Source organism: Geotrypetes seraphini, chromosome 11 (assembly GCF_902459505.1).
Source record: "Geotrypetes seraphini chromosome 11, aGeoSer1.1, whole genome shotgun sequence".
NCBI lineage: Eukaryota > Metazoa > Chordata > Amphibia > Gymnophiona > Dermophiidae > Geotrypetes > Geotrypetes seraphini.
Genome location: NC_047094.1, coordinates 118,135,180 through 118,161,917, shown reverse-complemented (window position 1 = coordinate 118,161,917; position 26,738 = coordinate 118,135,180). Strand labels below are relative to the sequence as shown.

General features: G+C 49.4%; 1 protein-coding gene across 4 annotated transcripts in view; it reads right to left on the bottom strand.

Moving 5' to 3' along the window:
• Positions 1–26,738, bottom strand: part of ELMO2 (engulfment and cell motility 2) — a 123,052-nt gene that overhangs the window by 20,712 nt on the left and 75,602 nt on the right. For 3 of the 4 annotated variants that reach the window (XM_033963880.1, XM_033963881.1, XM_033963883.1), the window contains 7 exons: positions 25,018–25,099; positions 23,348–23,398; positions 20,074–20,196; positions 19,529–19,663; positions 16,855–16,959; positions 14,763–14,871; positions 3,474–3,610 (listed from right to left, as the gene is read on the bottom strand). In XM_033963880.1, coding sequence (XP_033819771.1) covers positions 3,474–3,610; positions 14,763–14,871; positions 16,855–16,959; positions 19,529–19,663; positions 20,074–20,196; positions 23,348–23,398; positions 25,018–25,099 — 742 coding nt within the window. The remainder of the gene's footprint in view (positions 1–3,473; positions 3,611–14,762; positions 14,872–16,854; positions 16,960–19,528; positions 19,664–20,073; positions 20,197–23,347; positions 23,399–25,017; positions 25,100–26,738) is intronic. The other variant, XM_033963882.1, reaches the window with a different exon arrangement.

Below are 26,738 nucleotides of genomic sequence, written 5' to 3'. Positions count from 1 at the left end.
TTTTTTTTTTTTTGGGGGGGGGGAATTCATGAAGGAGTGCTAACTGATTCAGTGTGTGCTAAATGCTAAAATGCCATTATATTCCTACTAGTTGTTTAGCCCGTTACATTAACGGGTGCTAGCAGCCCTTCTCCCTTACTTTTACCTCCTCCTTGTCCAGCAGCACCCCCACCCATTCCCTGCTCCCCCTATATAGCAGTAGCCCTTCTCCTTTTATCTCCCCCTGTTCAGCATCATCCCATTTCCAGCTCCCCATATCCAGCAGTAGCTCTTCTCCTTTGCAGGAGCCCTTCTCCCTTCCTTTTACCTCCCCCCCCCTGTCTAGCAGCACCTCTTCCCTGTTTCCCCTATCCAGCAGTAGGCCTCCCTTCCTGTTACCTCCCCCCCTGTCCAGAATCACCTCTTCCCTGCTCCTCCTGTACTGCAGCAACCCCTTATCTGCTCCCCCTGTCCAGTCCGGTGATCTCCAGCCATCAGGCTGGCTCCTGCAGGGAGTCTAGTTCCTGTCCGGTCCCCGCCAGGCGTGCGAGCCTGCTCCGCCCCCTCCCGACCTGCCGGGAGTATTTGAATTAGACCCGACGGTTCCTGTTGAGGGAAGCACTCCTCACCGGACTCAGCGGTGAACTCCAGCCATCGGGCCGACATCCGCCTTGTTTTTTGTTTTAGTTGAAAGACGCGGCGGTGGCTCCTCTCATGATCCCCGCCTGCGTCGGAAGTCCGACGCAGGCGGGGATCGTGAGAGTAGCCACCGCCGCGTCTTTCAAACAATCGTAAGCCGCGCATGCGCACTTCCTATGTGTCGCTACAGCTCACGGAAAACCGGCGCACACTTAGGAAGTGCGCGTGCGCGGCTTACCATTTTATTATATTAGATTTAGCGCACGCTAAGCCCCTTGCTGACTTCCCCCCTTAGTATGACCTCTGAAAATACATTACTCCATCCTTAATTATGAAACCCCCTTTGCAAATCCTTTGTGCCTTATTTTGTCATAAAGATTTAATTGCAACGTTATCTCCTTCGCTAAATGCCATTTGACTATGACAGAACTTAATGGTCACTTCCTGAATGATGTCAATTTGAAAACGGGGCTCATCCAGTTTTTACAGCATCCTGCAGTAACACCTGCCAAAATAACAGTAATTGCTGTTTAATAGTACATTTGTTTTGGAGTTATTTGGAAAAATGTTGGGGGGCCCAGTTTCCTGACTCCGTGTATATAGATATATCTGGCCCAAAGACCCGGATTCTGTAACTGGCGCCGTTGTCGGTGGCTGCCTCAAAAGCGGCTGCCGATCACGTGTCAATCACGCGACAGCGCCGGGCAATCATAACAATAACTTTATTTTTCTATACCGCCAACACCCAATAAGTTCTAGGCGGTTCACAAAGTAAGAGGCCCGAACATTTCAGTGATAATACAAAGCATTCAAGAAGGCACAATACACTTTGATTCCATTTATAAAACTACAATATAAAAACTCTGACATAGTCTTCAATCAAATACAGTGGTACCTCGGTTTACGAGTGCACCGGTTTGCAAGTGTTTTGCAAGACGAGCAAAACATTTGCAAAATCGGTGCCTCGAAAACCGAGCATGGCTCGATTTACGAGCACCCCCCCCCCCCGCAATCTGACACCCCCCTGCGATCCGGCACCCCCCCTGCCTCGAACCGGCAACCCCCCACCACGATCTGACCCCCCCGACATGACTGGGCACCCCCCCCCCGCCACGATCCAACCCCCCTGCCACGATTGGGCACCCCCCCGACACGATCCGACCCCCCCCCCGACACAATTGGGCACCCCCCCGCTGCTTCTTACCCTCATCTGGGCACTCTTGAAGATCGGCCCTCGTCTGCTGGGCCTTGAGCATCTGAGCATGCTCAAGGCCTGCAAGTTCACGTTCTGAACGTGAACTCACAGGCCTTGAGCATGCTCAGATGCTTAAGGCCCAGCAGACGAGGAGTCCGATCTTCTAGAGTGCCCAGATGAGGTTAAGAAGTGGCGGGGGGGGGGTGCCCAATTGTGTCAGGGGGTGCCCAATTGTGTCGGGGGGTTGGATCGTGTTGGGGGGGGGGTCGGATCGTGGCGGGGGGGGGTGCCGATTCGAGGCAGGGGGTGTGCCGGATCGCAGGGGGGGGCCTTCGAGGGGAGTAATGCCGGTTCTCGGGGGGAGGGGGGGAACGCATCAAAGCGAGTTTTCATTATTTCCTATGGGGAAACTCGCTTTGATAAACAAGCATTTTGGATTACGAGCATGCTCCTGGAACGGATTATGCTCGTAATCCAAGGTACTACTGTAACAAATTTTTTGAACAAATGGGTCTTAACTGATTTTCTAAAAGTGCAATAAGAGGCAGTCTGTCGAATCAGATCGTCGAACCATACTTGAACTTTACCTGCTCGATAGGTCAAAGATCGGTCAAAAAACTTTTTGTAATGACAATTTTTGGGCTTGGGGAAAGTGAATAAACCAGTATGAGGCCTATACAATTCAAAGTGAGAGAAAAGATAGGATGGAGCTAATCCAAATAACAATTTATAGCAGATACAAGCAAATTTGAAAAGTATTCTTGCTTCCATTGGCAACCCATGCAGCTGGCGATAATAAGGGCTGACACGTTCCTGTGTTTTCAGTCCAAAGTTTAAACGGACAGCTGTATTTTGGATTAGCCTTAATCTTCCTAAAATGGTTTTATAAGATTCCAAATAGATTATATTACAATAATCTAGAATAGAGAAGATTAATGCGTGAACTAATAAACTGATATAGGTAAGTGCCGGAAACGTAGGCCAGGGTTTTCCAGGCCTACATTTCTAGTGCCTCCTTGGGCGCTTAAGGTCGCCTAACCCAGTGGTTCCCAACCCTGTCCTGGAGGACCACCAGGCCAGTCGGGTTTACAGGAGAGCCCTAATGAATAAGCATGAGAGAGATCTGCATATAATGGAGGCGTCAGGCATGCAAATCTTCTCCATGCATATTCATTAGAGCTATCCTGTAAACCCGACTGGCCTGGTGGTCCTCCAGGAGAGGGTTGGGAACCATTGGCCTAACACCCCTTCCGGCACTGGCCAAGCCCACAGTGGCGTTAGGTGACTTAAAGTGCCTACAGAAGCGTAATTCCGAAGCTGATTTTTTAGATGCCACTAGGAGCTTTGAAACTCAATTAAAAAGCACCAGTTAGAACGGGGGTGTCAAAGTCCCTCCTCGAGGGCCGCAATCCAGTCGGGTTTTCAGGATTTCCCCACTGAATATGCATGGGGTCTATTAGCATACAATGAAAGCACCGCATGCAAATAGATGTCATGCATATTCATTGGGGAAATCCTGAAAACCCGACTGGATCGCGTCCCTCCAGGAGGGACTTTGACACCCCTGAGTCAGAGAATCCGGGCCAAAATGCTCCTCATCTTATTACACTTTTGTGCTGGAGCTGCTTCTTTACTGTCACACACAAGGTGTTCCTCTGACCTTGTTGAAGTCCTCTGCTGTAGCCCTCATCTCTTTCCAGGTTTTATTTAGCAGCTGGATACAGATATAGAAGAATTCTTCAAAAGCGCGGTCATGAGTGAAGAACATCGGGTGGTAATCATTCCGTCCCTCATTTGCTTTGGAGAAAAGAGACACAATGACAATGTGAATGATCCTTTGAGATGTAGCCAAGAGGTTTCCCTTCCTTGCTCCATTCATGCCCTTATGCCAGTGATTCCCAAACCTGGTCCTGGAGGCACCCTGGCCAGTCAGGTTTTCAGGATATCCACAATGAATATCCGTGAGAGAGATTTGTATGCTGTGGAGACGGTGTATATAGCTCTCTCTCATGTGTGGAACACGGAGACAAACGTGTTACGAAGTTCAACTGTGGATCAGGAATTGTTTATCAGATAGAAAACAGAGGGTAAGGTTAAATGGCCATTTTTCTCAATGGAAGAGAGTAAACAGTGGAGTGCTACAGGGATCTGTACTGCTATTTAACTTATCTGGAAACTGGAACGACGAGTGTGGTGATTAAATTTGCAGATGACACTAAACTGTTCAAAGTTGTTAAAATGCATGCATTGTGAAAAATTGCAGGCGGACCTTAGGAAATTGGAAGACTGGGCGTCCAAGTGTCAGATGAAATTTAATGTGGACAAATGCAAAGTGATGCACTTTGGGAAGAATAACCTAAATCATAGTTACCAGAAGCTAGGATCCAGCTTGGGGGCTAGCGCCCATGAAAAAGATCTGGGTGTCATTGTGTAGACAATACGATGAAACCTTCCGCTCAATGTCCGGAAGCAGCCAAAAAAAAGCAAACAGGATGCTAGGAATTATTTAAAAAGGGATGGTTAACAGCACTAAGAATGCTATAATGCCTCTGCATTGCTCCATGGTGCGACCTCACCTGGAGTACAGCGTTCAATTCTGGTCGCCTTATCTCAAGAAAGATATAGTGGCACTAGAAAAGGTTCAAAGAAGAGCGACTAAGATGATAAAGGAGATGGAACTCCTCTCGTATGAGGAAAGACTAAAAAGATTGGGGCTCTTCAGCTTGGAAAAGAGATGGCTGAGGGGAGATATGATTGAAATCTACAAGATCCTGAGTGGAGTAGAACGGGTAACAAGTGGATGGTAAAATTATGGTCATACCTGTTAATTTTCTTTCCTTTAGAAGCAGCAGATGAATCCAGAGACTAGTGGGTATAGCTCACATCGACCAGCAGGTGGAGATAGAGAACTGATTAACAGTTGGCCTTAAAGGCTGGTGTTCCTTCAGTTAATTCAGTTATGCACTTTGCCCAAGCATCCCGAAAGGAGAATGAGCAGCCACAAACTCCATTCCAGTAAAAACTTTGTCTTTCTCTTCTGAATACCATTGATATTTTTCTCTTTTTTTTTTTTTTTTTTTTTAATTCAATTGAAATTTTTTCTTTTTTTTTTTTTTTTTTTCAGTCATGAAAGAATACACTTACCAACTATCGCCCCGGCTACCCTAATGACATAAACCCCCTACACCCAGCCCGTGCATTTGGGGAGGGGCTCTGGATTCATCTGCTGCTTCTAAAGGAAAGAAAATTAACAGGTATGACCATAATTTTACCTTCCATAGCAAAGCAGCAGATGAATCCAGAGACTAGTGGGATGTAGCAAAGCAAACTCAAACTGGGTGGGACGCCAATGCCGCCTCTGCCAGCACTGCTGCGCCAAAACTCGCCTCTGAACGGGCCGCTACATCTAACCGATAATGCTTTGAAAAAGTATTCCCTGACGACCAAGTGGCCGCCCGGCAAATCTCCTCTAATGACATCCCCCCGGACTCCGCCCAAGATGTAGCCAAAGCCCGAGTGGAATGAGCATGAAGATGCTCCGGTACCTTCTTCCCTGACAACACATACGCCGAAGCAATAGCGTCCTTGACCCAACGCGCAATGGACGCTTTAGACGCCGCCATCCCTTTGTTTTTCCCCGCAAACGCGATAAAGAGATGGTCCGACCGGCGAAAATCATTCGTCACTTCCAAATAATGGAGAAGCATACAGCGCACATCCAGTAGCCGTACCGACAAAAAACGCTTCCCCCAATCATCCTTCCTGAAGGATGGCAGGAACAAACTCTGGTTCACATGAAAGGACGAAACAACCTTAGGCAGGAAGGACGGCACCGTCCGCACCGTCACCCCAGTCTCCGAGAAACGCAAAAAGGGTTCCCTGCAAGAAAGTGCTTGCAGCTCCGATACTCGCCTTGCTGAAGCCATCGCCACTAAAAAAACTGTCTTTAGTGTGACATCTTTCAACGTGGCCGCTGACAGGGGCTCAAAAGGTGCCCCCTGCAATTTCCCAAGGACGAGCTTAAGGTTCCAAGTTGGACAAATTCGCTTAACCGGCGGCCTGATACGTTGAACCCCCTTGAGGAAACGCACCACGTCCGGCTGTGATGCGAGAGCCGAGCGAGCCACCCGGCCCCTGTAACAGGCAATGGCCGATACTTGAACCTTTAAAGAGTTATATGCTAACCCTTTCTCTACGCCCTCCTGCAGGAACGCAAGAATAGCCGGCAGAGAAGCATGGAAAGGCGCAACTCCGTGTCTTCCGCACCATGCCTCAAAGATTCTCCAGACCCTCGCATAGGAGGCTGACGTTGAAATCCTCTTAGCCTTAAGCAGGGTTGAAATCACCTGTTCTGAATAGCCCTTCTTCTTCAGCCTTGCCCTTTCAATAGCCAGGCCGTAAGACCAAAGCGGCCCGGATCGTCCATTAATATTGGACCCTGAGTTAGCAAGTCCGGAGTTACCTGGAACGCTACCTGCTCGCCTACCGACAGCAGCATCAGATCTGCGTACCACGGCCGCCGTGGCCAATCCGGAGCTACCAGGATTACTCTGCCTCGAAAGCGAGAGATGCGTTGCAACACCCGCCCTATCATGGGCCAAGGTGGGAATACATAAAGAAGGGAGTTCGGAGGCCACGGGAGAGCTAATGCGTCCACCCCCTCCGATCCCTGATCCTTGCGTCGGCTGAAGAACCGAGGCACCTTCGCATTGCGGGAAGAGGCCATGAGATCCATCTCTGGCAACCCCCAACGACGGACTAGCAGGCCGAACGCTCGACCCGACAACTCCCATTCCCCCGGATCGAGAAGAGTTCTGCTGAGGAAGTCCGCCTGCACGTTTTCGTGCCCTGCAATGTGTGCCGCCGATAGAAGCGGAACATGCATCTCTGCCCATCGAAACAAATGACTTGCCTCCTCGGCTAACTGCATGCTCCGGGTCCCCCCTTGCCGATTGACATACGCGACCGCCGTGACACTGTCCGACAAGATCCTGGTCGGTCTGTCGTGAACTCGGGCCTGAAACGCCCGCAGCGCTAACCTGATCGCTCTTAACTCCAGCAAGTTTATGGGCCATTGAGCCTCCTGGGAAGACCAAATTCCCTGCACTGACGTCTGCATGCAGTGGGCTCCCCAGCCCTGCAGGCTGGCATCCGTTGTCACTACCACCCAATCCGGTGTGGCCAACGGCATGCCCCTCCAAAGATGCAAGTCCTGGAGCCACCAGCGCATGCTGTGAGCTGCTCGAGGACTCCACTGGAGACGGACATTGTAGTTCAGAGAAGCTGGAGACCAGCGAGAGAGCAGAGACTGCTGTAAGGGCCTCATGTGGCTCCGGGCCCAGGGAACCACCTCCAGAGTCGCCACCATGGAGCCCAGCACCTGTACATAATCCCAAACGCGAGGTCTGGGTGACCCGAGCAGGAGGCGAATTTGAGCCTGCAATTTCTCCCCCCGATCTCGGGGTAGAAACACCTTCCCCAGAGCCGTATCGAACCTTACCCCCAGATGCACCAAAGACTGCGAAGGGGCCAAAACACTCTTGGGAAAGTTGACAATCCACCCCAACGACTGAAGGAGAGCGATCACTCTCTGCGTCACCGCCCGACTCTCCTGCCGGGAAGAGGCGCGTATCAACCAATCGTCCAAGTAAGGGTGTACCCGAATCCCTTCCTTGCGTAGAAAAGCGGCTACCACCACCATGACCTTGGAAAATGTGCGGGGGGCCGTCGCCAGGCCAAAGGGCATAGCCCGAAACTGAAAATGTTGGCCCAGAATCGCAAACCGCAGATACCGCTGGTGCGGAGGCCATATCGGAATATGGAGGTACGCCTCCTTGAGATCGAGAGACGTGAGGAACTCTCCTGGTCTCACCGCCGCAATCACCGAGCGCACCGTTTCCATTCGGAAATGGCGCACGCTGAGGAATCTGTTGACCCCTTTGAGATCCAGTACTGGTCTGAAGGACCCCCCCTTCTTGGGTACAATGAAGTACAGGGAATAGAAACCGCGGCCTACCTCTTCTGGGGGCACCGGTACCACCGCCCCCAGATCGAGCAGCCCCTGCAGTGTCCTGCGGACCTCTGCTCCCTTGGCCGCACCACGGCACGGGGACACCAAGAAAGAATCTACGACGGGAGCGGCGAATTCTAATTTGTACCCTTCGCGAACAATGTCCAATACCCATTGGTCGGACGTGACTTTGGCCCACTCCGCCCGGAATGCCGAAAGCCGACCCCCTAAGGGCAGGGCGGAGGGAGCCAAGCCCCCGTCATTGTGGAGGGCGACTGGCGGGGGTACGGGCTGACTGCCCGGAAGAGGGTCTCGCCGTCCGAAAGGAACTTCTCTGCTGAAACCGAGGTCTCGAAGCAGAAAACGGGCCAGATGCAGACCTGGAAAAAGGCTTACCAGCCCTGGCCCGCCTAACATCCCGGAAACGCGGCCTAGACGATGCGGCCCTTACCGGAGGCCTAGCCCTGTCCTCCGGCAAACGCTGCGTTTTGGTATCCCCAAAATCCTTGACCAGTTTCTCCAACTCCGTTCCAAACAATAAACCCCCTTTAAATGGAAGTCTCACCAGCCGTAGCTTGGATGCTGCATCGGCTGCCCAATGACGGAGCCACAAGGACCTGCGGGAAACCACAGACAGAGCCATCTGTTTTGCAGACGCCCGAATAATATCATACAAGGAGTCCGCCAAATAAGCCAAGCCGGACTCCAAATCAGCTAGTTCCGAAGGGACAGAACCTCCAGACTCCAGCAAATTATCGGTCATCCCTTGTGACCACTGCAGACAAGCTCGCGCCGCGTAAGAACTGCATATTGCGGCCTGTAAGGTAACTGCAGCCACTTCAAAGGACATCTTTAGGGAGGCTTCAACCTTTCTATCCTGTGCATCCTTAAGTGTCACGCCCCCTTCTACCGGCAAGGTAGTTCTTTTAGTCACTGCCGCCACCAGAGCGTCCACCTTAGGCAATCTAAACCTGTCCAATTCGGTCGGAACGACCGGATACAAGAGCCTCATGGCCCTTGCCACCCGCAAACTGGCCTCCGGCGCCTCCCATTGCGCCGAGATTAGCTCCTGCATGGCCTCATGGACCGGAAAGGCTTTCGACGGCCTACGGGTACCTGCCATCAGGGGGTTACCGGACCCCGTGGCATCTTCCTGAGCAATGTTCAAACTTTGCAAAGCTTTAGTAATAAAAGAAGAAAGCTCCTCTCTATGGAACAACCGGATAGCCGTAGGGTCATCCCCCTCTCTACCCGGGATACTCTCCGCGTCCCAATCCAAGAGCTCCCCTTCCTCCAATGACTCAGGCAGGGAAAAAGGAGATCTGGGCAAAATATCCCCCGCCTCCGCAGACACTAGCCTGCGTTTCTTGGCCCCCTGCAACTGCCCCGGGGATCCTGCCGCCCCTGCCGAGGGCCTATCCTCTGTCCCCTCCCCCCCCTTAGAGGTAGAGGGTACCGCAAGGGCCTGCCCGGCCCCCAGCCTCGGCTGGGTAGGCTGCGAGCGCTGCAATTGAAATGCCTGATGGAGCAACATAACAAATTCAGGCGAAAATGCACCCCAACTAAGAGGCACTCCCCCGCCCTGCTCCGAGCCGAGGGGAGGGGCCGCGCCGGCCACCAGCGCTCTCGCCTGTTCCCCCGCCGCCTCACGTTTGTCCTCCGTGGCCGAGTCCTGCAGGAATCCAGCATCGACTCCGAGCGGCGGGGACATTGCGCAAGAGTCCCGTACCCGGGACATGGCCGCCTCACAAGCCGCCAAAAACGGGTCGTCTGCCGGTGCTTCCAAGCACCCGGCAGAGCACGGCCCCGCTCGTGTTCGGCGCTTCCCGCAGCGCGAACACATCTGACCAGCCTCTTCAGCCATCCCCCCTCGGCCTGCCAAAAAGCTCCGACGCGGGGTTTTTTTTTTTTTTTTTTTTTTTATTTTGAACACACGCGGCGAACGCCGGCGGCAGACGACTCCGCCCACTAATACGCCCGGCACCCGGGAAACGCGACTCCACTCAAAAAAAAGGCAAAGCCAACACTCACCCGGTCCGCCGCTTACCCCCGAAGCCAGGCCATCGTTGGTAAAACGTACTGGAAGCCGCGTTAACCACTGCCCGACTCAGTACTAGCAGGCAGGCTGTGTATTTTTTTTTTTTTTTTTTTTTATACTGGAATGAAGCAGCCAGCCACTATCCTGCACCTGGAAAGGAACCCCTCTATCCAACGGAGGGGAGGGTGGAGCAGGGACCTGGGAGGGCCCAGGTGTACCTCCCAAAGCCGGCACCAATCAGCCAGGCACCCCCACCTACTGAAGAGAACTAGTCTCAACAGAGGAATCCTAACAGAACACCACCTCCATCTATCCTGCAGCAGGCAGAGACCAGGAGCTAGAAGGATAGCTCCAACCCTGCTGGGAGATAGAGCAAAACTGAATTAACTGAAGGAACACCAGCCTTTAAGGCCAACTGTTAATCAGTTCTCTATCTCCACCTGCTGGTCGATGTGAGCTATACCCACTAGTCTCTGGATTCATCTGCTGCTTTGCTATGGAACGATTTTTCACTCTTAAAAATTACAAAGACTAGGGGACATTCAAAGTTACAGGGAAATACTTTTAAAACCAATAGGAGGAAATTTTTTTCACTCAGAGAATAGTTAAGCTCTGGAACGCATTGCCACAGGTTGTGGTAAGAGCGGATAGCGTAGGTGTGAACAATTTCCTGGAGGAAAGACATGGAGAAAGTCACTGCTTGCCCTAGATCGGTAGCATGGAATGTTGCTACTCCTTGGATTTTGGCCATGTACTAGTGACCTGGATTGGCCACCGTGAGGACGGGCCATTGGTCTGACCCAGTAAGGCTATTCTTATGTTCTTACGTGAGCTAAGTATAGGACAATGAAGCCATTGTAACGTCACTGATGAGGTTGGCTGTGGAATGAGGCATTATGACATCACAGTCTCAGCTCTGGAACGTTGCTCTCGGTGGGGTTCCAGAATCTTGCTATTCTTTGAGATGCTGGAATGTTGCTACTCCTTGGATTTTGGCCAGGTACTAGTGACCTGGATTGGCCACTGTGAGAATGGGCTACCATTGGTCCGACCCAGTAAAGCTATTCTTATGTTCTTAATATTCAGTGTGGATATCCTGAAAACCTGACTGGCTAGGGTGCCTCCAGTTCCAAGCATGGGATCCACTACCTTAAGCCAACACTCTTCCTACTTTTTTTTTTTACACAGTCTGGTCATCTATGTGAGACTGGTAATTAGGACAGGCTAATATTCTCTTCAGATACTAAAATCTAAATCTAGATAAGTTTAGGGGCTCCTTTTAACGAAGCCGCGTTAGTGGTTTAACGCACGTAATAGCGCACGCTAATTTGCCGGCCGCGATAGCCGCTACCGCCTCCTTTTGAGCAGGCGGCAGTTTTTCAGCTAGCGTGAGCCAAAAAGGTGCGTTCGATGAAGCTGCGAACGCGGCTTCGTGAGAGGAGCCCTAAATGGTTTTTTTGAAAACGTTTCCTTTTAAAGATGCTTTCGATAATTAAAATTCACCCGTCAAAAACTTATTTTTGTAGGTCTTCTGCTTTTAAATGTTTTTGCTTCTGCTTTTAGCCCCTCCCTATTATGTGACCCTTCGTTGTTATCTTTTCAAAAATTTGGGGAGCTCCACCCCCCTTTCCCATTGTTGTCTGTAAGTCTGTCTATTTTTGTTAACGTATGCATGAAACGTCCCTTTTTATTTTTTATATTTGTAATTTGCTTTGAAACTATGTTATAAGTGTTTGCATCAAATTTTAATAAACATGAAATATAAATCCTAGTTTGGGATAGAGAGCTGCACGGGAACGGGGATGACGGGAATCCCGCGGGACCCGTGGGGATCCCGCGGGTTCCCCCTTTGGGTCACGGGGATCCCGTGGGGACGCCCCCTAGGGTCGCGGGGATCCCGTGGGGACGCCTCTGAGGGTCGCGGGGTTCCTGCGGGGTGGATCGCAGCGGGGTTGGTCGAGCCGCGAGGGTAGTCTCCTTCTCCTTACCTGCCCTGTCGCAGCACACAGCCGACCGGAAATCTTCCCGATGTCAGCGCTGACGTCGGAGGGAGGGCTTAAGCAAAGCCCTCCCTTCCTCCGATGTCAGCGCTGACATCATGAAGACTTCCGGTCGGCTGTGTGCGGCAGGGCAGGTAGGGAGAAGGCAATGGCGTACGAAAGAGGGGGGAAGGGGCGGTCCGCCCCGGAGAATGTGCACAGCCGATCAGGTCCCCCGATCGACCGACAACAGGCCCAGCCGACAAATCTCCCTGCCCTGTAGCTGCAAATCTAAATTACCTCTTACAGCAGCTTACTACTCCAGCTGCTGTAAGAAGGTAATTTAGATTCGCGGCTACAGGACAGGGAGATTTGTCCGACCGGGCCTATTCTGTTGTCGGTCGGGTGCAAAAGCGCCACAAAGGTGGAGGCAGGGAGGGAGGAAAGGTGGAGTGGAGAAGAAAAGACGCTTAAGGGGGGAGAAGGCCGCTGAAAGCACTGGGGAAGACAAAGGGGTGGAAAAGAACGCTGAAAGGACATGGGGTAAACGGGAGGAGGGGGGGGAAGGACCCTGAAAGCACTGGGGAAGACAAAGGGGTGGAGAATGCCACTGAAAGGACATGGGGAAAACAGGGGTGGAGAAGGCCGCTGAAAGGACATGGGGAAGACAGAGGGGGGAGAAGGCCGCTGAAAGGACATGGGGAAGACAGAGGGGGGAGAAGGACGCTGAAAGGACATGGGGAAGATGGTGGGGGAGAAGGACACTGAAAGGAAATGGGGAAAACAGGGGTGGAGAAGGCCGCTGAAAGGACATGGGGAAGACAGAGGGGAGAAAGGCCGCTGAAAGGACATGGGGAAGACAGAGGGGGAAGAAGGACGCTGAAAGGACATGGGGAAGGCAGAGGGGGGAGAAGGATGCTGCCTGACAGGACATGGGGAAGATGGTGGGGGAGAAGGACACTGAAAGGAAATGGGGAAGAGGGAATGGGAAGAAGATGCTGGCAGGGAAGAAGACAGAGGTGCCAGACTATGGGGGGAGCGGAGGGAAAAAGATGGGTGCCAGACCAATTTGGGAGGGGGGAGAAAGGGAGAGGCACAGTAACAGAGCAAATGGAAGACACAGAGAGAAGAGAGGCAGTGGATGGAAGGAATTGAATGAGAACATGAAGAAAGCAGAAACCAGGCAATAAAGGTAGGAAAAAAATTCTTTTTTTTTTTTTTTGCTTAAGGATAAAGTAGTATATTAGTTGTGTTGATAAAAATTTATAAACATTAGAGGCTCTGGTAGAAACCCGTTTACAAAGTATGTATTCTTCCCAATTAATATTTCCAAATTAATAAAGTCTTTTTGCTTATTTTTAAATGGGTTTCTACCAGAGCCTTTAATTCAGTAGCATAATTAAATGAAATAACTATTTCTGTAGTTTATAGGGACGGGCGGGGACGTAGGGGATTCCTCGCGGGGACGGGCGGGGACGGAGGAGATTCTTCGCGGGGACGGGTGGGGACGGGTGGGAGTCCTCAAGGGGACGGGTGGGACTTTGGCGGGGACTGGTGGGATTTCTGTCCCCGCGCAACTCTCTAGTTTGGGATGGAAGATAAAGAAGCAGCTCCTTCAAGAACACAAATGGTCCCAGGTATCCTCCCTTTCCAGGGGTATTAGGACAGGGAGATATTCGGTGAAGGAATGGAAGCGATAGAACCATCTCTATAATAAAACCCTAAGCCGCGCATGCGCACTTCCACTTGCGTGTTCCGTATGTCCGTGGCCTGAAGAAGTGCGCATGCGCGACTACAACACACTCACGGCCCTGTGGGGCAGTGGCAGCAACCGAGTGGTGGAGAGCAGCCCTGCTCCGCCCGTTGACCCTCCACAAACCTCTCGGCTCCAGCGGCGTAGGCAGCACTTTAAACACGCTGCTTCGCGGCCTTCTACTGCCGATTTCCTCTGCCGCGTCTCTGATGACATCATCGGAGACAGACGCGGGAGAGGAAATCGGCAGTAGAAGGCCGCGAAGCAGCGTGTTTAAAGTGCTGCCTACGCGGCTGGAGCCCGGAGGTTTGTCGGCGGTGGGAGGGTCAGGAGCAGGCCAGATCAGCAGAACGGCAGTAAAAGAAGGGGGAGTGGCCGAACGGAGCAGGTAAGAGAAGAGCAGATGGCGGTTAGAGAAGGGAAAGGGGGGTGGGGGAAAATGCTGCTACTGCTATGCAGGGACTTGGAGGGGAAGGGAAATACCGCTGCTGCTTCTGCACAGGAAAGGGGGGGGGGATAGGAGGGAAGTGAGATGGAAATGCTGCAAAGAGAAGTGGGATGGAAATGCTGCTGCACAGGGAAATGGGGAAAAATGACAGACAGACAGCGGGAGGGAGGGAGTCAGAAAGAAAGAAAGAAAGACACAGGGGTAGGGAGAGGGACAGAAAGACAGACAGAGAAAGGGGGCTAGGGAGAGAGAGAGAGTCAGCGGGAGGTAGACAGACAGACATATATTCTAGCACCCGTTAATGTAACGGGCTTAATGACTACATAATAAAACCCTAAGCGGCGCATGCGTACTCCTACCTGCGTGTTCCGTATGTCCGTGGCCGGAAGGAGTGCGCTTGCGCGCCTACAACTGCCCCACACTCACGAACGGAGAAGATACAGAAACAAAGAAAGACTGACAGACAGCCAGGGAAAGAGACAGTAAGACAGGGGGCCAGGGAAGAGACAGAGACACACAGGGGGACAGAGACAGAAAGAAAGGGGGGCAGGGAGAGAGATAAAAAAACATAAAGTAAGAAAGAAAGAAACGCCTCAGCGACCCATTGTGCTAAAAGTCTACACATCTATTTTAGCACCCGTTAATGTAACGGGCTTAAATACTAATAAAACATAATAAAATGATGCAAAGCAAAGCGAATATAAGAGAAGAAAAGACTTACGCAGCTCCCCAACCTGCAGGATCTCACACAGCATCTTGGTCAGTTCGATGGCGCTGCGGCCAAACGGACACTCATGCTTGTCTTCCCGACTGCTGTTTTCCAGAACGATCTGTGACGAACGAGGAACGGAAGATAATGGCAGAGTGCGACTGTGCAAGACCGAAGCAGTGTGCGAATCTTGGTTTTGTGGATTTGCACGCGCCATTATGAATCACTGACCTCCGTTTTCTGAATTGTTCATTTGGGGCTTTTTGTAGACCCCTGCCGAACTTAGCGATAAGTGCTCCGGGAGCATCAGTCTCTGATAGGTTCAACAAGTGCTTGGAAACAGCACCAAAAAAGGTACAAACACTTCTAATGGGTGCAACACCGTCAAAACGGAGAAAAATGTACATGAGGGGCAACTTTCAAATACAGAGACACTTTTACCGTATTTCCCAAAAAATAAGACACTGTCTTATATTAATTTTGGGCCCAAGAAAGGCACTAGGTCTTATTTTCGGGGATGTCTTATATTTTTTCATGTGCAATGATTATCTCTCCCTTTCTCTTCTCCACCCCAATTCTTCCTATTTCCTTTCTCTCCCCCACAAGTGCAGCATCTTTCCTCCCCTCTCACTCATCCACTTGGGCAGTATCTTTCTATCCCTCCCATCCCTTGCAGCTTCTATCCCTCCCTTCCTCCCATCCCCCTGTGTAGCATCTTTCTATCCCCCGCCGCACACCCCCCGACCCCTCCCCTCCCCCTCACCTACCCATCTCTCCCTCCCATCCAAACTGCGAGACAGAAATAAATGTACCTTATAACGAACCGGCAGCGTCGGCAGCGATCTAGACAGGCTGCTTCGCGGCCTGGGCCATTCCTCTGCCACATCACTGATGACGTCATCAGCAACGCGGCAGAGGAACGGCCCAGGCCGCAAAGCAGCCTGTCTAGATTGCTGCCGACGCTGCCGGTTTGTTATAAGGTACATTTATTTCTGTCTCGCGGTTCGGATGGGAGGGAGAGATGGGTCGGTGTGGGGGGGGGGATGGTGGAGCGCTGCCGCTGGCAAATAGGGCTTATTTTCAGGGGTAGGGTTTATATTAAGACCTACCCCGAAAATCATGCTAGGTCTTATTTTCGGGGAAACACGGTATTACGCAAACGTTGTAGCTAGTTTTCAAAGAGAAGCTATAGGCGCCGTCATGGTGTGGGTGCCGGCACCCCTCCTCCTCTCCACCTCCCCGCGCGCCTCCCCCCTTCCCTTCCCCCGCCACGAGCAACAATTTCAGTGTGTTCCTAGAGACCGCGCCGTCTCTCCCGCTGATGTCACTTCCGGGTGTCGCGCATAGGAAGTGAGGTCAGAGGGAGAGCCGACGCGGTCGCGAGGAGCACGTTGGAGTTGTTACTCGTGGCGGTGAACAACTAGAGGTGCGGGGAAAGGGAAGGCAGGGGGGGGGAAGCAGAGATGGTGGAAGGGGGGGTGCCACCGCCCTGGGCAACTCTCACACTTGCTACACCATTGCCCCTGGCCAGTTTTCAAGCTGGTAGGTTAGAGAGCTACTAGAAATACAGAAAGAACGGTATGCGCAAGGACAAAGGAGCTCAGACTAATGCGCGCAGAACGGCAGCGCACCGGATTAAAAGTTAAATTTAAAGCGCTCCGAGGGGGGGGAACTCCCCCCAGTTTACTTAGAAGTGTTGGCACTGTTGTTAGGGGGTTTGGGGGGGAACCCCCATTACAGAGGAAAGTGTAATTTTTCCCTGTTTTAGGGAAAATTATAGTTTCCTCTCTAAGTGTGGGGGAGACCCCTCCCTACTCCCAATGGCAGCGGCAACACTTCTAAGTAAAATGGGGGGGTTCCCCCCCCCCACCCCTCAGAGCGCTTTAAATTTAACTTTTAATCCGGCACGCTGACGTCCTGCGCGCAAATGACTGAGCTGCTTTGTCTGTGTGCGATTGTCTGCCGCGCTTTAGTCCCGTCGCTGAAAGAACGGCTCTTGTATGAAAACAAATTAAAAAAAAGAACAGGGGTATCAAGAAAAGAAACAAAAAGACAAAATAAGGAAGAAGAAAAAGAGAGAGGTTATCTTGAGTCGCTTTCTTACCCTGATATAAGTGTCTTGATGGTACTTGGCCATGTACAGCATGTTGTCCAAAGCAAGCATTCCAGGGGGAGTCTGGGTAAAATCCAGTGCTGGATTGACGTGATTCTAGGAACACAAACCCCCAACAATGGATAAGACATAGAAACAGAGAAAAATTAAGGCAGATGAAGACCATATGGCCTTTCTAGTCTGCCTATCCATGCCATGTACTACAGTACTCTCCCGATATTCGCAGTGGTTCCGTTCCAGGAACCCCCGCGAATGTTGAAAAACCGCGAATACGGTTTTTAACAGGGGAGACCGGAGAGGGCAGTTGGAGCGCCGGCGAGTGAAGGAAATCACACGCGGTATGCTCCGACCGCCTCTTCCTGTACTAAAGTCGGGCCTCACCAATCAGGAGCTGCGTGTCAAAGCATCGCCTAACCATACTTGAACTTTACCTGCTTGATAAGCCAAAGATTGATCAAAATATTTTTTTTATAACGGCAATTTTTGGGATTAGGAAAAATGAATAAGCCAAGTAGGCCTAGTTCAGTGGTCTCAAACTCGCAGCATGGAGGCCACATGCGGCCCGCCAGGTACTATTTTGAGGCCCTCGGTATGTTTATCATAATCACAAAAGTAAAATAACAAGTTTCTTGATCATCTGTCTCTTTAGCTATAAATTACAATATTATTATTAAGACTTAGCCAAAAGGAAAGATTTATCAACTATAAAATTGTCATTTCTTTAATAAGACATTAACTATTTTTTTCTGAGGCCCTCCAAGGACCTACAAATCCAAAATGTGGCCCTGCAAAGGGTTTGAGTTTGAGACCACTGGCCTAGTTGAACAGTCCCATTCAAAATGAGAGAGGAGATATAGCAGAGCTAATCCAAATAGCAAACGCAAGCAAATTTAAAAAGTGCTCTTGCTTCCACTGGCAACCAGTGCAGCTGACGGGAGGAAGGGCTGCACTGTTCCTGTTTTTTTAATCCCTTCCTTTCACTTAGAGACCCAATGTACTTGTCCCATTCCAAAAATATTGATACTATGTGAGACTCCCTGATCTTTAGGTCAGTAAATGCTAAATTTGCTTTAGGTTTATAATCTGGGTTTTATGTTACTCGAGCTGGAGGCTATTAAGTTTGTCATGTATGTGCCACTGCTATAATAAATGATTAATCAAACATCTTTGGGGGGTGGGAGGGGGAGCGAGAGAGAAGATTTTGGTTTGTTATATAGCCAAAGTCCTTTGTAAAAAGATGCTGGAATAAATTCATTTCATGGGCTTTTCTCGTGTTGATCTCTCTCCAGTGCAGTGCCATGAAACAGATTTATTTATTGAGAGTTTGAAGGCTCCTTTCATAGATCAGGTAATTTTCAAACTGCCCTTGGGGTTGCAAGTTAAGTTTCAGAGGCAAACTCCTCAGAGATACTTTCTACCTGTTTTGAAGTGTGAAGTACCTACATGAAAGTAAACATAGGGATTTCAAAATGGAATCCTCATATATGTTCCCTTCCCCAACCTTTTAATTCCAGGTATGTACCGTATTTGCCGGCGTATAAGACGACTTTTCAGTACCTTAAAATCCTCCCCAAAGTCGGGGGTCGTCTTATACGCCGGGTACTGTTTACATGCCCTTACATTAGAGAGCTGCACGGGACGCCCCCTAGGGTCACGGGGATCCCATGGGGACGCCTCCGAGGGTCGCGGGGCTCCTGCGGGGCTGGATGTACTCAGTCTTCTGGATGTACGCGGCTCTTCTTCTCCCTACCTTTTCTGCTTGCAGCACAGAGCCGAACGGAAGTCTTCCCGACGTCAGCGCTGACGTCGGAGGGGAGGGAGGGCTTAAACAAAGCCTTCCCTCCCTCCGACGTCAGCGCTGACGTCGGGAAGACTTCCGTTCGGCTCTGTGCTGCAGGCAGGGCAGATAAGGAGAAGGAGAGTAGCCTCGCGGTTCGAGTGGCTACCAAGGGAGAGGGGCACCCTGCCCTGTAGCCGCGAATCTAAATTACCTTCTTACAGCAGCTGTAAGAAGGTAATTTAGATTCGCGGTTAAGGGCAGGGAGGTTTGTCGGACCGGGGCTGTTGTCGGTCGGTCGGGGAAGTGCCACAAAAGTAAGGGGACCTGGCCGGCTGTGCTGCACCCGGGGCGGTAGAGAAGGTGTGCGGAAGAAGGGGTAGTCTTATACGGCGAGTATATAACAAACTCTATATTTTAACTGTAAAAGTTGGGGGGTCGTCTTATACGCCCAGTCGTCTTATACGCCGGCAAATACGGTATATTTACCTGGAATTAAACTCGGGTAATTTATTCCAGGCATAGGGGCAACTCCCCTCTGCCCTCCAACCCATCCAGCAGATTAACTGTTCCCCTTAACTGTATCCATGACATCCTGTTTGTCTGTCTTGTCTGTTTAGACTGTAAGCTCTTTGGAGCAGGGAGTCTTCTTTGTGACTCTGTACAGCGCTGTGTACATCTGATAGCGCTATAGAAATAATAGTGGTAGTAGTCTAAAAGGGGCTCAAAGAAATACAGGTAAAAGAAAAATTTGACATTTTGATAATTTAGGTGGGAAAAAAGCACCGAAATCTCTTAACAAAATATCACATACTCCATTCCCGCAGCAGGTAGATAGACGCTGGTACCTGCTGCTCTAATCTCTTCCAAGGCACTAAAAGTTCTCACCGTGAAGCCCAGCATCTTGTAATCCTTAGTGTACATGGCTTTACGCTTCTCAGTCCCGCTCCCGGCCACGCTATTTGAGTCGGAATCTGCATCAAAGGCGATACGCCTCAGCTCAAAAATGATGTCTCTCTGAGCCTGATAAAAGGGAGAAAGGGAGGAAAAAGGAAAACGTAACAGATATTTCAAAGACTGAAAGCAGGAGCCGAGAGAGAGGAAATGCTATTAGATTCATTGAATTTTCTGTCTGGGGAGCTTCTCTTCCCAAGTACTCCTTGAGGGAATGATGGTTAAGTACTGGACTGTAGAAACAAAAAATTATTTAGAAAATGGAACCGCCAGACATTTGGATTTCCTTAAAAAAATATCTGGAGGATCAACTTTGAGCATATTTTGTAGCTAAGCTGAAAAATCCATCTAAGCAAACCTAATGCTATGTTATGTTATCTTTATTCCCAAAAGACAGAGGGCGATTCTTAGGCCTTTGTGTTCAGAAAGGAGTGGCTTTCACGTCGGCTGACCTCTTTCAGCGCTTCTCTGTCACTAACCTGATCACTGGGGTCCATTTTCGTCATCATCCTCTCTTCTAGAAGGTTAAAGGTCAGAACTTGTAGTACGTAAAGCTGATGGGCCATTTCGGTTTTGATCGGACGGTTTCCTCGGATAATGTGCTGGCAAACCAGAGACAAAAAAAATAAAAAAAGGTTAAACAAGTGGGGGGGAAAGCAAGTTCAGCATGGCTCATGGAATTCGATCAAACTTCTGTGCATATGGGAGTCTATGTAGGGTCCACACTTTGTGCATGTCCTTTATCAGAATAAACAAGACCTTTTTTTATATCAGTGATCTTTTGTGGAGTGCTCATTGACCGTTCCCACTGTTTTTTAATGAGTTTATGTAGGGTTACCAGACGTCTGCATTTCCACGGACAGCTTTTCAAAATCCAGCACTTTGTCTGGGTTTTGAAAAGAAATTACGTCGTAAAGAGGCATCCTCGCGGGCTCAGATGCGTTCCTGCCCGACGAACAGGCAGTGGGGGGCAGGGCTAAGGGCGGAGCTGGGGCGTAACAGGGCAGGATGGGTGGAACTTGGCGGGCCTGGGGCGGGTTTAGGGGGGAGGGGGGTCCAGGTTTTACCGATGTAAAATCTGGCAACCCCCAAGTCTATGGTGCAGCTGAGCAGTTGCAGAGATAGTTTTGGCGGGGTGGTTCTGTTTGTGGCATGGTGGGAAGTTACAGGGGTAGTTTTTTGGGGTGGGGCAGTTTGTTGCAGGGGTGATTGATGGAGCAGGGACTTTTGCAGAGCTTTTGGGAGTTGAGGTAGTTGTGGGAGAGACTGGGGGCGGTTTGTGGGGCGGTAGAGTAATTGCAGGGGTAATTTGGGGGGGGGTTAGGGCAGCTTGCAGGGTGGTTCAGCAGTTATGGAAAAGAAGTGTTTTGGGATTTGGCAATCTATAGAATAGCAGAATGGTAGTTTATGTGGGTAGGGCATGGGGGGGGGGGGTATTTCTGTGAGCTGGGAGAGAACAGAACAAGGAGAGGCATTCTGAAAGGAGGACTTCCTCAACCGCTATGTTTCACTATGAGTAAGTTTCTATGCTATAGAAGCCGATCTCAACCCATAGAGATGCGCTAGGCTGTTTTGTAGGGGCTTATTTCTCTGGAATCCCCAGCTGAATTTGGGCCTATTTTTGATCTCAATGGCCCTGATTTTATAAAGTCCGCATAAAGTCAGGGCACAGATTCTATAAAACGTAGGCGCCCATTACAGAATCACGCCTAGCGTTGACTACGCGTGCTCAGGTGGCGCTCAGTATCCTAATGTTTTTAAGTGCCCCCAATTTGTGCCAGGGCTTTCTTTGCCTAAAGTTAGACCCGATATCAGAGCCTATTGGCACCTAATTCACAAAGAGGCACCTAACTTGAAAATACACCCATGATCTGCCGCCCTCCCCCCCCCCTCCCGACCAGGTCCACTGAGTGTAGGTGCTTTGGGCAATTTGTCGGAAGCTTTTCAAAGCCCGGACAGAGTGCCGGGTTTTGAAAAGCCGTCCGGACCCTCCTCAAAAGGAGGGCATGTCTGGGGGAAATCTGGTAACCCTAATCCTCACCTGCTCCAGGTGTGCATGCGTCCCCTTAGAGCTGCAATCAAACTTCCAATTTTAGCACCCTTTGCAGATACGTATGTGGACATAGCTGCATAGTTACTTAATAAAATTTTCTTAACCACCCTTCAAACACGTATCCCATCGAAGTGGTTTACAGAAAAAAAAAACAAGAAACATTTAATAATACCAAAACTAGTATTACACAGGTATATAGGCAACTCTGGAGGGCTCCAGTTATGCCATTAAAAGGGAATTTTGCTCGCAATAGTTAAAATCAGTGGCAAATTCTTCCCAATCCATTCCTGCTGTGCAATGCAAGAAGGAAGCTCACTGGCAGCCATTCAGATCTTTTGAAGTAGGCCCTGGAGGACCCTTCAGCAATGGAATGCACACTTACTTCCCCTTTGGCTAAATGCACTAGTCACATTTTTCATTTTTGAGAATTCAACCATGCTTAGGACAGAAACAGAGAGCAGTAGTATGAGCTGAGTAGGAAGAAGGCAGAAATCTAACTGGGTAGAAACTGGATTTTGATACTGCTGAAACTCCCCCCTCCCCCACCACCTAACCAAAAGCGGGCCCCACTCCATCCTCACTCTGAAAAATACAGGCTCCCACCCATAGGCTTCCCTCCCCCTGGCCTACTTTACAAACCCTGGTAGTCTAGTGACCTCATCAGGGCAGGAGAAATCCCCAGTCACACCTGTCCATTCTGCCTCCATTCACAAAATGGTTGCTGCTGCCACAAGAATCAGAGCAGGCATTTTGAGATTGGAGCCGAAATGAGCAGGAACGACTAGTGATCGCTCATGCCCCAACAAGGCCACTAGACCACCAGAGTTTCTAAGGTAGGCCCAGAGGGAGGAGATAGCTACAGGCAAGAGACCATTTGTTTTTTCAAGGGAGGGCAGTGAAGTGATCCTGGAGTGGGGCCCACATTTTGTTGAGGGGCGGAAGGGGTAGGGTTACCAGATGTCCGGATTTCCACAGACATGTCCTCCTTTTGAGGAGGGTCCGGACGGCTTTTCAAAACCCGGCACTTTGTCCGGGTTTTGTAAAGCCTCCTCTCAATCGCGTCGGGCAGGAGGCAATCTGCGCACACGCGGGTGTCATTCGATGATGTCATCGCATGACACCTGCGTGGATTGCCTCCTGCCTGACCAAAGCAGGCAGTGGGGGGCGGAGCTAGGGCGGGACTGGGGCAGAGATGGGCGGGACTGGGGGGCGGGTCTAGGGTGTCTGGATTTTACAATCGTAAAATCTGGCAACTCTACAAAGGGGGCATACCAATACCGTTTTCAATTTCAGCCCAAACTGCGCAGTGAATGCCAGCTGCAGATTTGATTATGGTTGAAACAATTAAAAAAAAAAAAAAAAAAAAGAGCAGTTTTAGTTGTCCTCTTAACAGGTAGGAATAGACAACTGGGCAGGCTGACATAAAAGGATTTAGGACTGTGGGTTGCTTTAGTTCCCAGTTTTCTCTCTTCCATATTCTTAGCCCATTTCTTTTCCTTATCTCTTGAATTGCTTTCCTATTGAATCCGTGGTTCCTTTTCTCTTTCACCATTTGAAATTTATTATAAACTGCTTTGATCTGTAAAGGTGGTATATTGAACATTAACTAAACAAACTTTTCTTTTAAAGTGACGCATCGATAGCAACACCACATAGGCCTTGGAATAAATTACACCGCTCCAGATTACTCGCATACTCACATTCAGGATGATGGACCGCAAGTGTTTCTGTGCAAAAGCATTAGCCATCTCCTATTGAGAAATAAGAACACAAGAGTTACCACTCAGAGCTTCTTAGTTAATGTTTGGACAAGTTCCTGGAAGAAAAGTCCATAAACTGCTGTTGAGACAGACATGGGAAACGCCACTGCTTGCTCTGGATCGGTGGCATGGAATGTTGCTACTATGTAGGGTTCCGGAATGCTGCTACTATTTGGGGTTTTGCCAGGTACTTGTGACTTGGATTGGCCTCCATTAAGACAGGATACTGGGCTAGATGGACCATTGGTCTGACCCAATAAGGCTATTCTTTTTTTCAGTCAGCGCCAGTTAAACTCCTTCACAACGCTCTGTGTTTCAATTATGTTATTCCTCTTCTTTGTACTGAGCACCAATTACCAATTTATTTATTTTTAGCACTTCTATACCACTTATAACCCAAGTGGTTTACATTCATGTTCCACTTGAAGCAGCAGGAAATCCCCACGGAAGCAATCAATTAATTAAAAGAAGGTGGGAATGTTCCAGTAGGGGTCTTTATTGTCAGTATGCTTCGGTTGAAGGCAGGGCTCGCTCGCGGTTGGCCGGGAGGGAAGGATGGAGAATCATCATGGCCCCAGTCAAGGACTGTCAGTGTAATGGCTGAGTTAGGAGAGAATCGGGGAAAACAGTCCCCAGACAGTTGTGAGTGAGCTATAAATCCCAGCCCTGGTTGTGAGCTAGAAACCAAAAGCTTACAAGGCGTTTTTTAAATTTTATTTACGTCGAAGTAGACTGGACTATTTTATTGACGTTGAAACGAGAATGGATTTGGGTTTGATCTGAACATTTTTCGCCATTCCAGGAAATCATTATGAGACAGATGTGGCGTTGCAAAGTTGGACTGTTGGTTCTCCTAGGACAAGCAGGATGAGTCAGCCACATGTGGGTGTTGTCCCAACAGCTCCCAATTTGCGGATAAGCTCTCCAATAGCTCAGAGAGATTTTTTTTTTTTTCTCTCTCTGAGCACGTGCAGTGCCCGGGCCCCACTGGGCATGCCCGAGCCCTACCCATTTCCCCCTAATCCCCAGTCTTTAGTTTTATTTACGTCGAAGTAGACTGGACTATTTTACTGACGTTGAAACGAGAATGGATTTGGGTTTGATCTGAACATTTTTCGCCATTCCAGGAAGTCATTATGAGACAGATGTGGCGTTGCGAAGTTGGACTGTTGGTTTCATCCACTGGCATCCAAACCCTTGCTCTAATATGACATCAGACTAATGCAGCAATTTTTAAGTAATCAGTATAGCTGCAAAGCACACTGATACTTATACAATGAGTACAAGACATGTGGTTCATTTTCAAAAGAAAAAGCCAAGAAAATTAGCTATTGTAAGGCATGCTTGTTCAAAACATTCTTTTGTTATCTGTGCAGGGCTAAAATATGTGCATTTTTTTGGGAATATGCTAAATACTCAGGGTATTTCCTCCCCAAAACATGATTTTAATCTAATGGAAACCTGTGTGCACTTTTAACAGAACAGAGGTGGGGCAATTTTCAGACGGATCAATCTACCCAGATAAATGGTTCTGAAAACTGCCCTAATAGAAAGTGCATGATTTATATAACGGAATAAGCATGAGAAGAAAATAAAATGTGGATCCAGACCTGTCTTTTGTCTTCCGGGGCCTTGAGAAATAGTGCATTTATCAGGGCAATAGCATATGTTTGAATCTCCTGGTTCGAGCTGCTGGGGGGAAAAAAAAAAAAAAAAGCAGGAATTAAAGGCTGAGGTTCATTTTAAGGGCTCCTTTTACGAAGCCGCGGTAGCGGCTTTAACGCGCGCGACATTTAATCACGCGCTACCCCTGCCGCTCGCCGAAAAACTACTGCCTCCTAAAAAGAAGGCGGTAGCGGCTAGCACGTCCGGCGGTTTAGCGCACGGTATTACGCACGTTAAACCGCTGCCGCGCCTTCGTAAAAGGCTAGTGCGTCCGGCGGATTAGCCCGCGGTATTACGTGCGTTAAACCGCTACCGCACCTTCATAAAAGGAGCCCCTGTCTGTCTGCAAAGTCTGTGAGTACTTTTCACCTGCTGATTTTCCATCAATTTTAAAAGTGAAAACGTGCGTACTCTCGTTTTGCAAACTGTCTATGGAAAAGCACCTGTCCCATCAAAAAATATACATATATTTTTGTTTTTTTATAAGTCTTTATTGATTTTCCATTACTAACAAAAAGTGCAACACAATATTCATATCAGTAACACTAACAGATAAGCACTTAAATACAATCAGTAGCAATGCAATAATATAAGCTCCCCCACCCCACAATTACATCAAGGAATCACACTAACGATATATCCCTCCCCTCCCTCCCCCCCGGTTGTGTTTGAATTATACTAACAAAAAGAAGGATAAAAGAATTATAACAATTGTACAAAAGATGTCAATGGACCCCAAACTAAGTTAAATATCTTAGAATGCCCAGTATGTCGGCTTTCATTTTCTCATACCTATAGCTTAAACATAAGCTCGCCCACCAAGAAGACAAATTAAGTCGATCACAATTTTTCCCAATTGCCAGTTATCATCTGCATGGCTACCCCAGTCATAATCAGAAAAAGCCGGCATGGGGGGGCTTAATATACAGTAATGTTCCACATATAACTACCTCATAAGTCAATGGAATTGTAGATTCCAATACGAGATTAATCTGGCCCCATATAGACTTCCAAAAATTAAGTATCAAAGGACAATAGAACAACAGATGATCCAGTGTCCCAATGTCTAGATCAGTGTTCTTCAACCACCGGTCCACAGAAATTTCCTGCCGGTCCTCAGGGCCAGCACGTACATCAGGCCCAAAACAGTGTTCTTCAACCGCCGGTCCACGGTGCGATCGATGTGGCGTTATCTTCGAGCCAGCTCTCTCTTCCTCACTGATTCAGTGCACAAAGCCACAGGCAGTGGCTCCTACGCGCATCCTGCGCCTGAACCGGAAGCCTTCTCTCTGACGTTGCAATGTCAGAGGGAAGACTTCCAGATGAGGCATGGGACGTGCAAGGAGCCGCTGCCCACAGCTTTGTGCGCTGCATCAGTGAGGAAGAGGGAGCTGGCCTGAAGATAACACCGGGGCAGAGTAAAACGGCCAGGCAGGAGCAGGCCGGAAGGTAAGGCATAGCATGGAGGGAGGGAGACAGCAAAGGTAGGGGGAAATGATTTTATTTTTGAATTTAGTGATTGAATTGTGTCAATTTTGAGAATTTACATCTGCTGTCAGTGTGCTTTGTGTAGTTTAATTTTGTGGTTAATCATTATGTGTTGTTAAAAAGATTATATTGTTTGTATCTATGAAAAATTAATGGAAAAAATAGTGTTACAATTAGT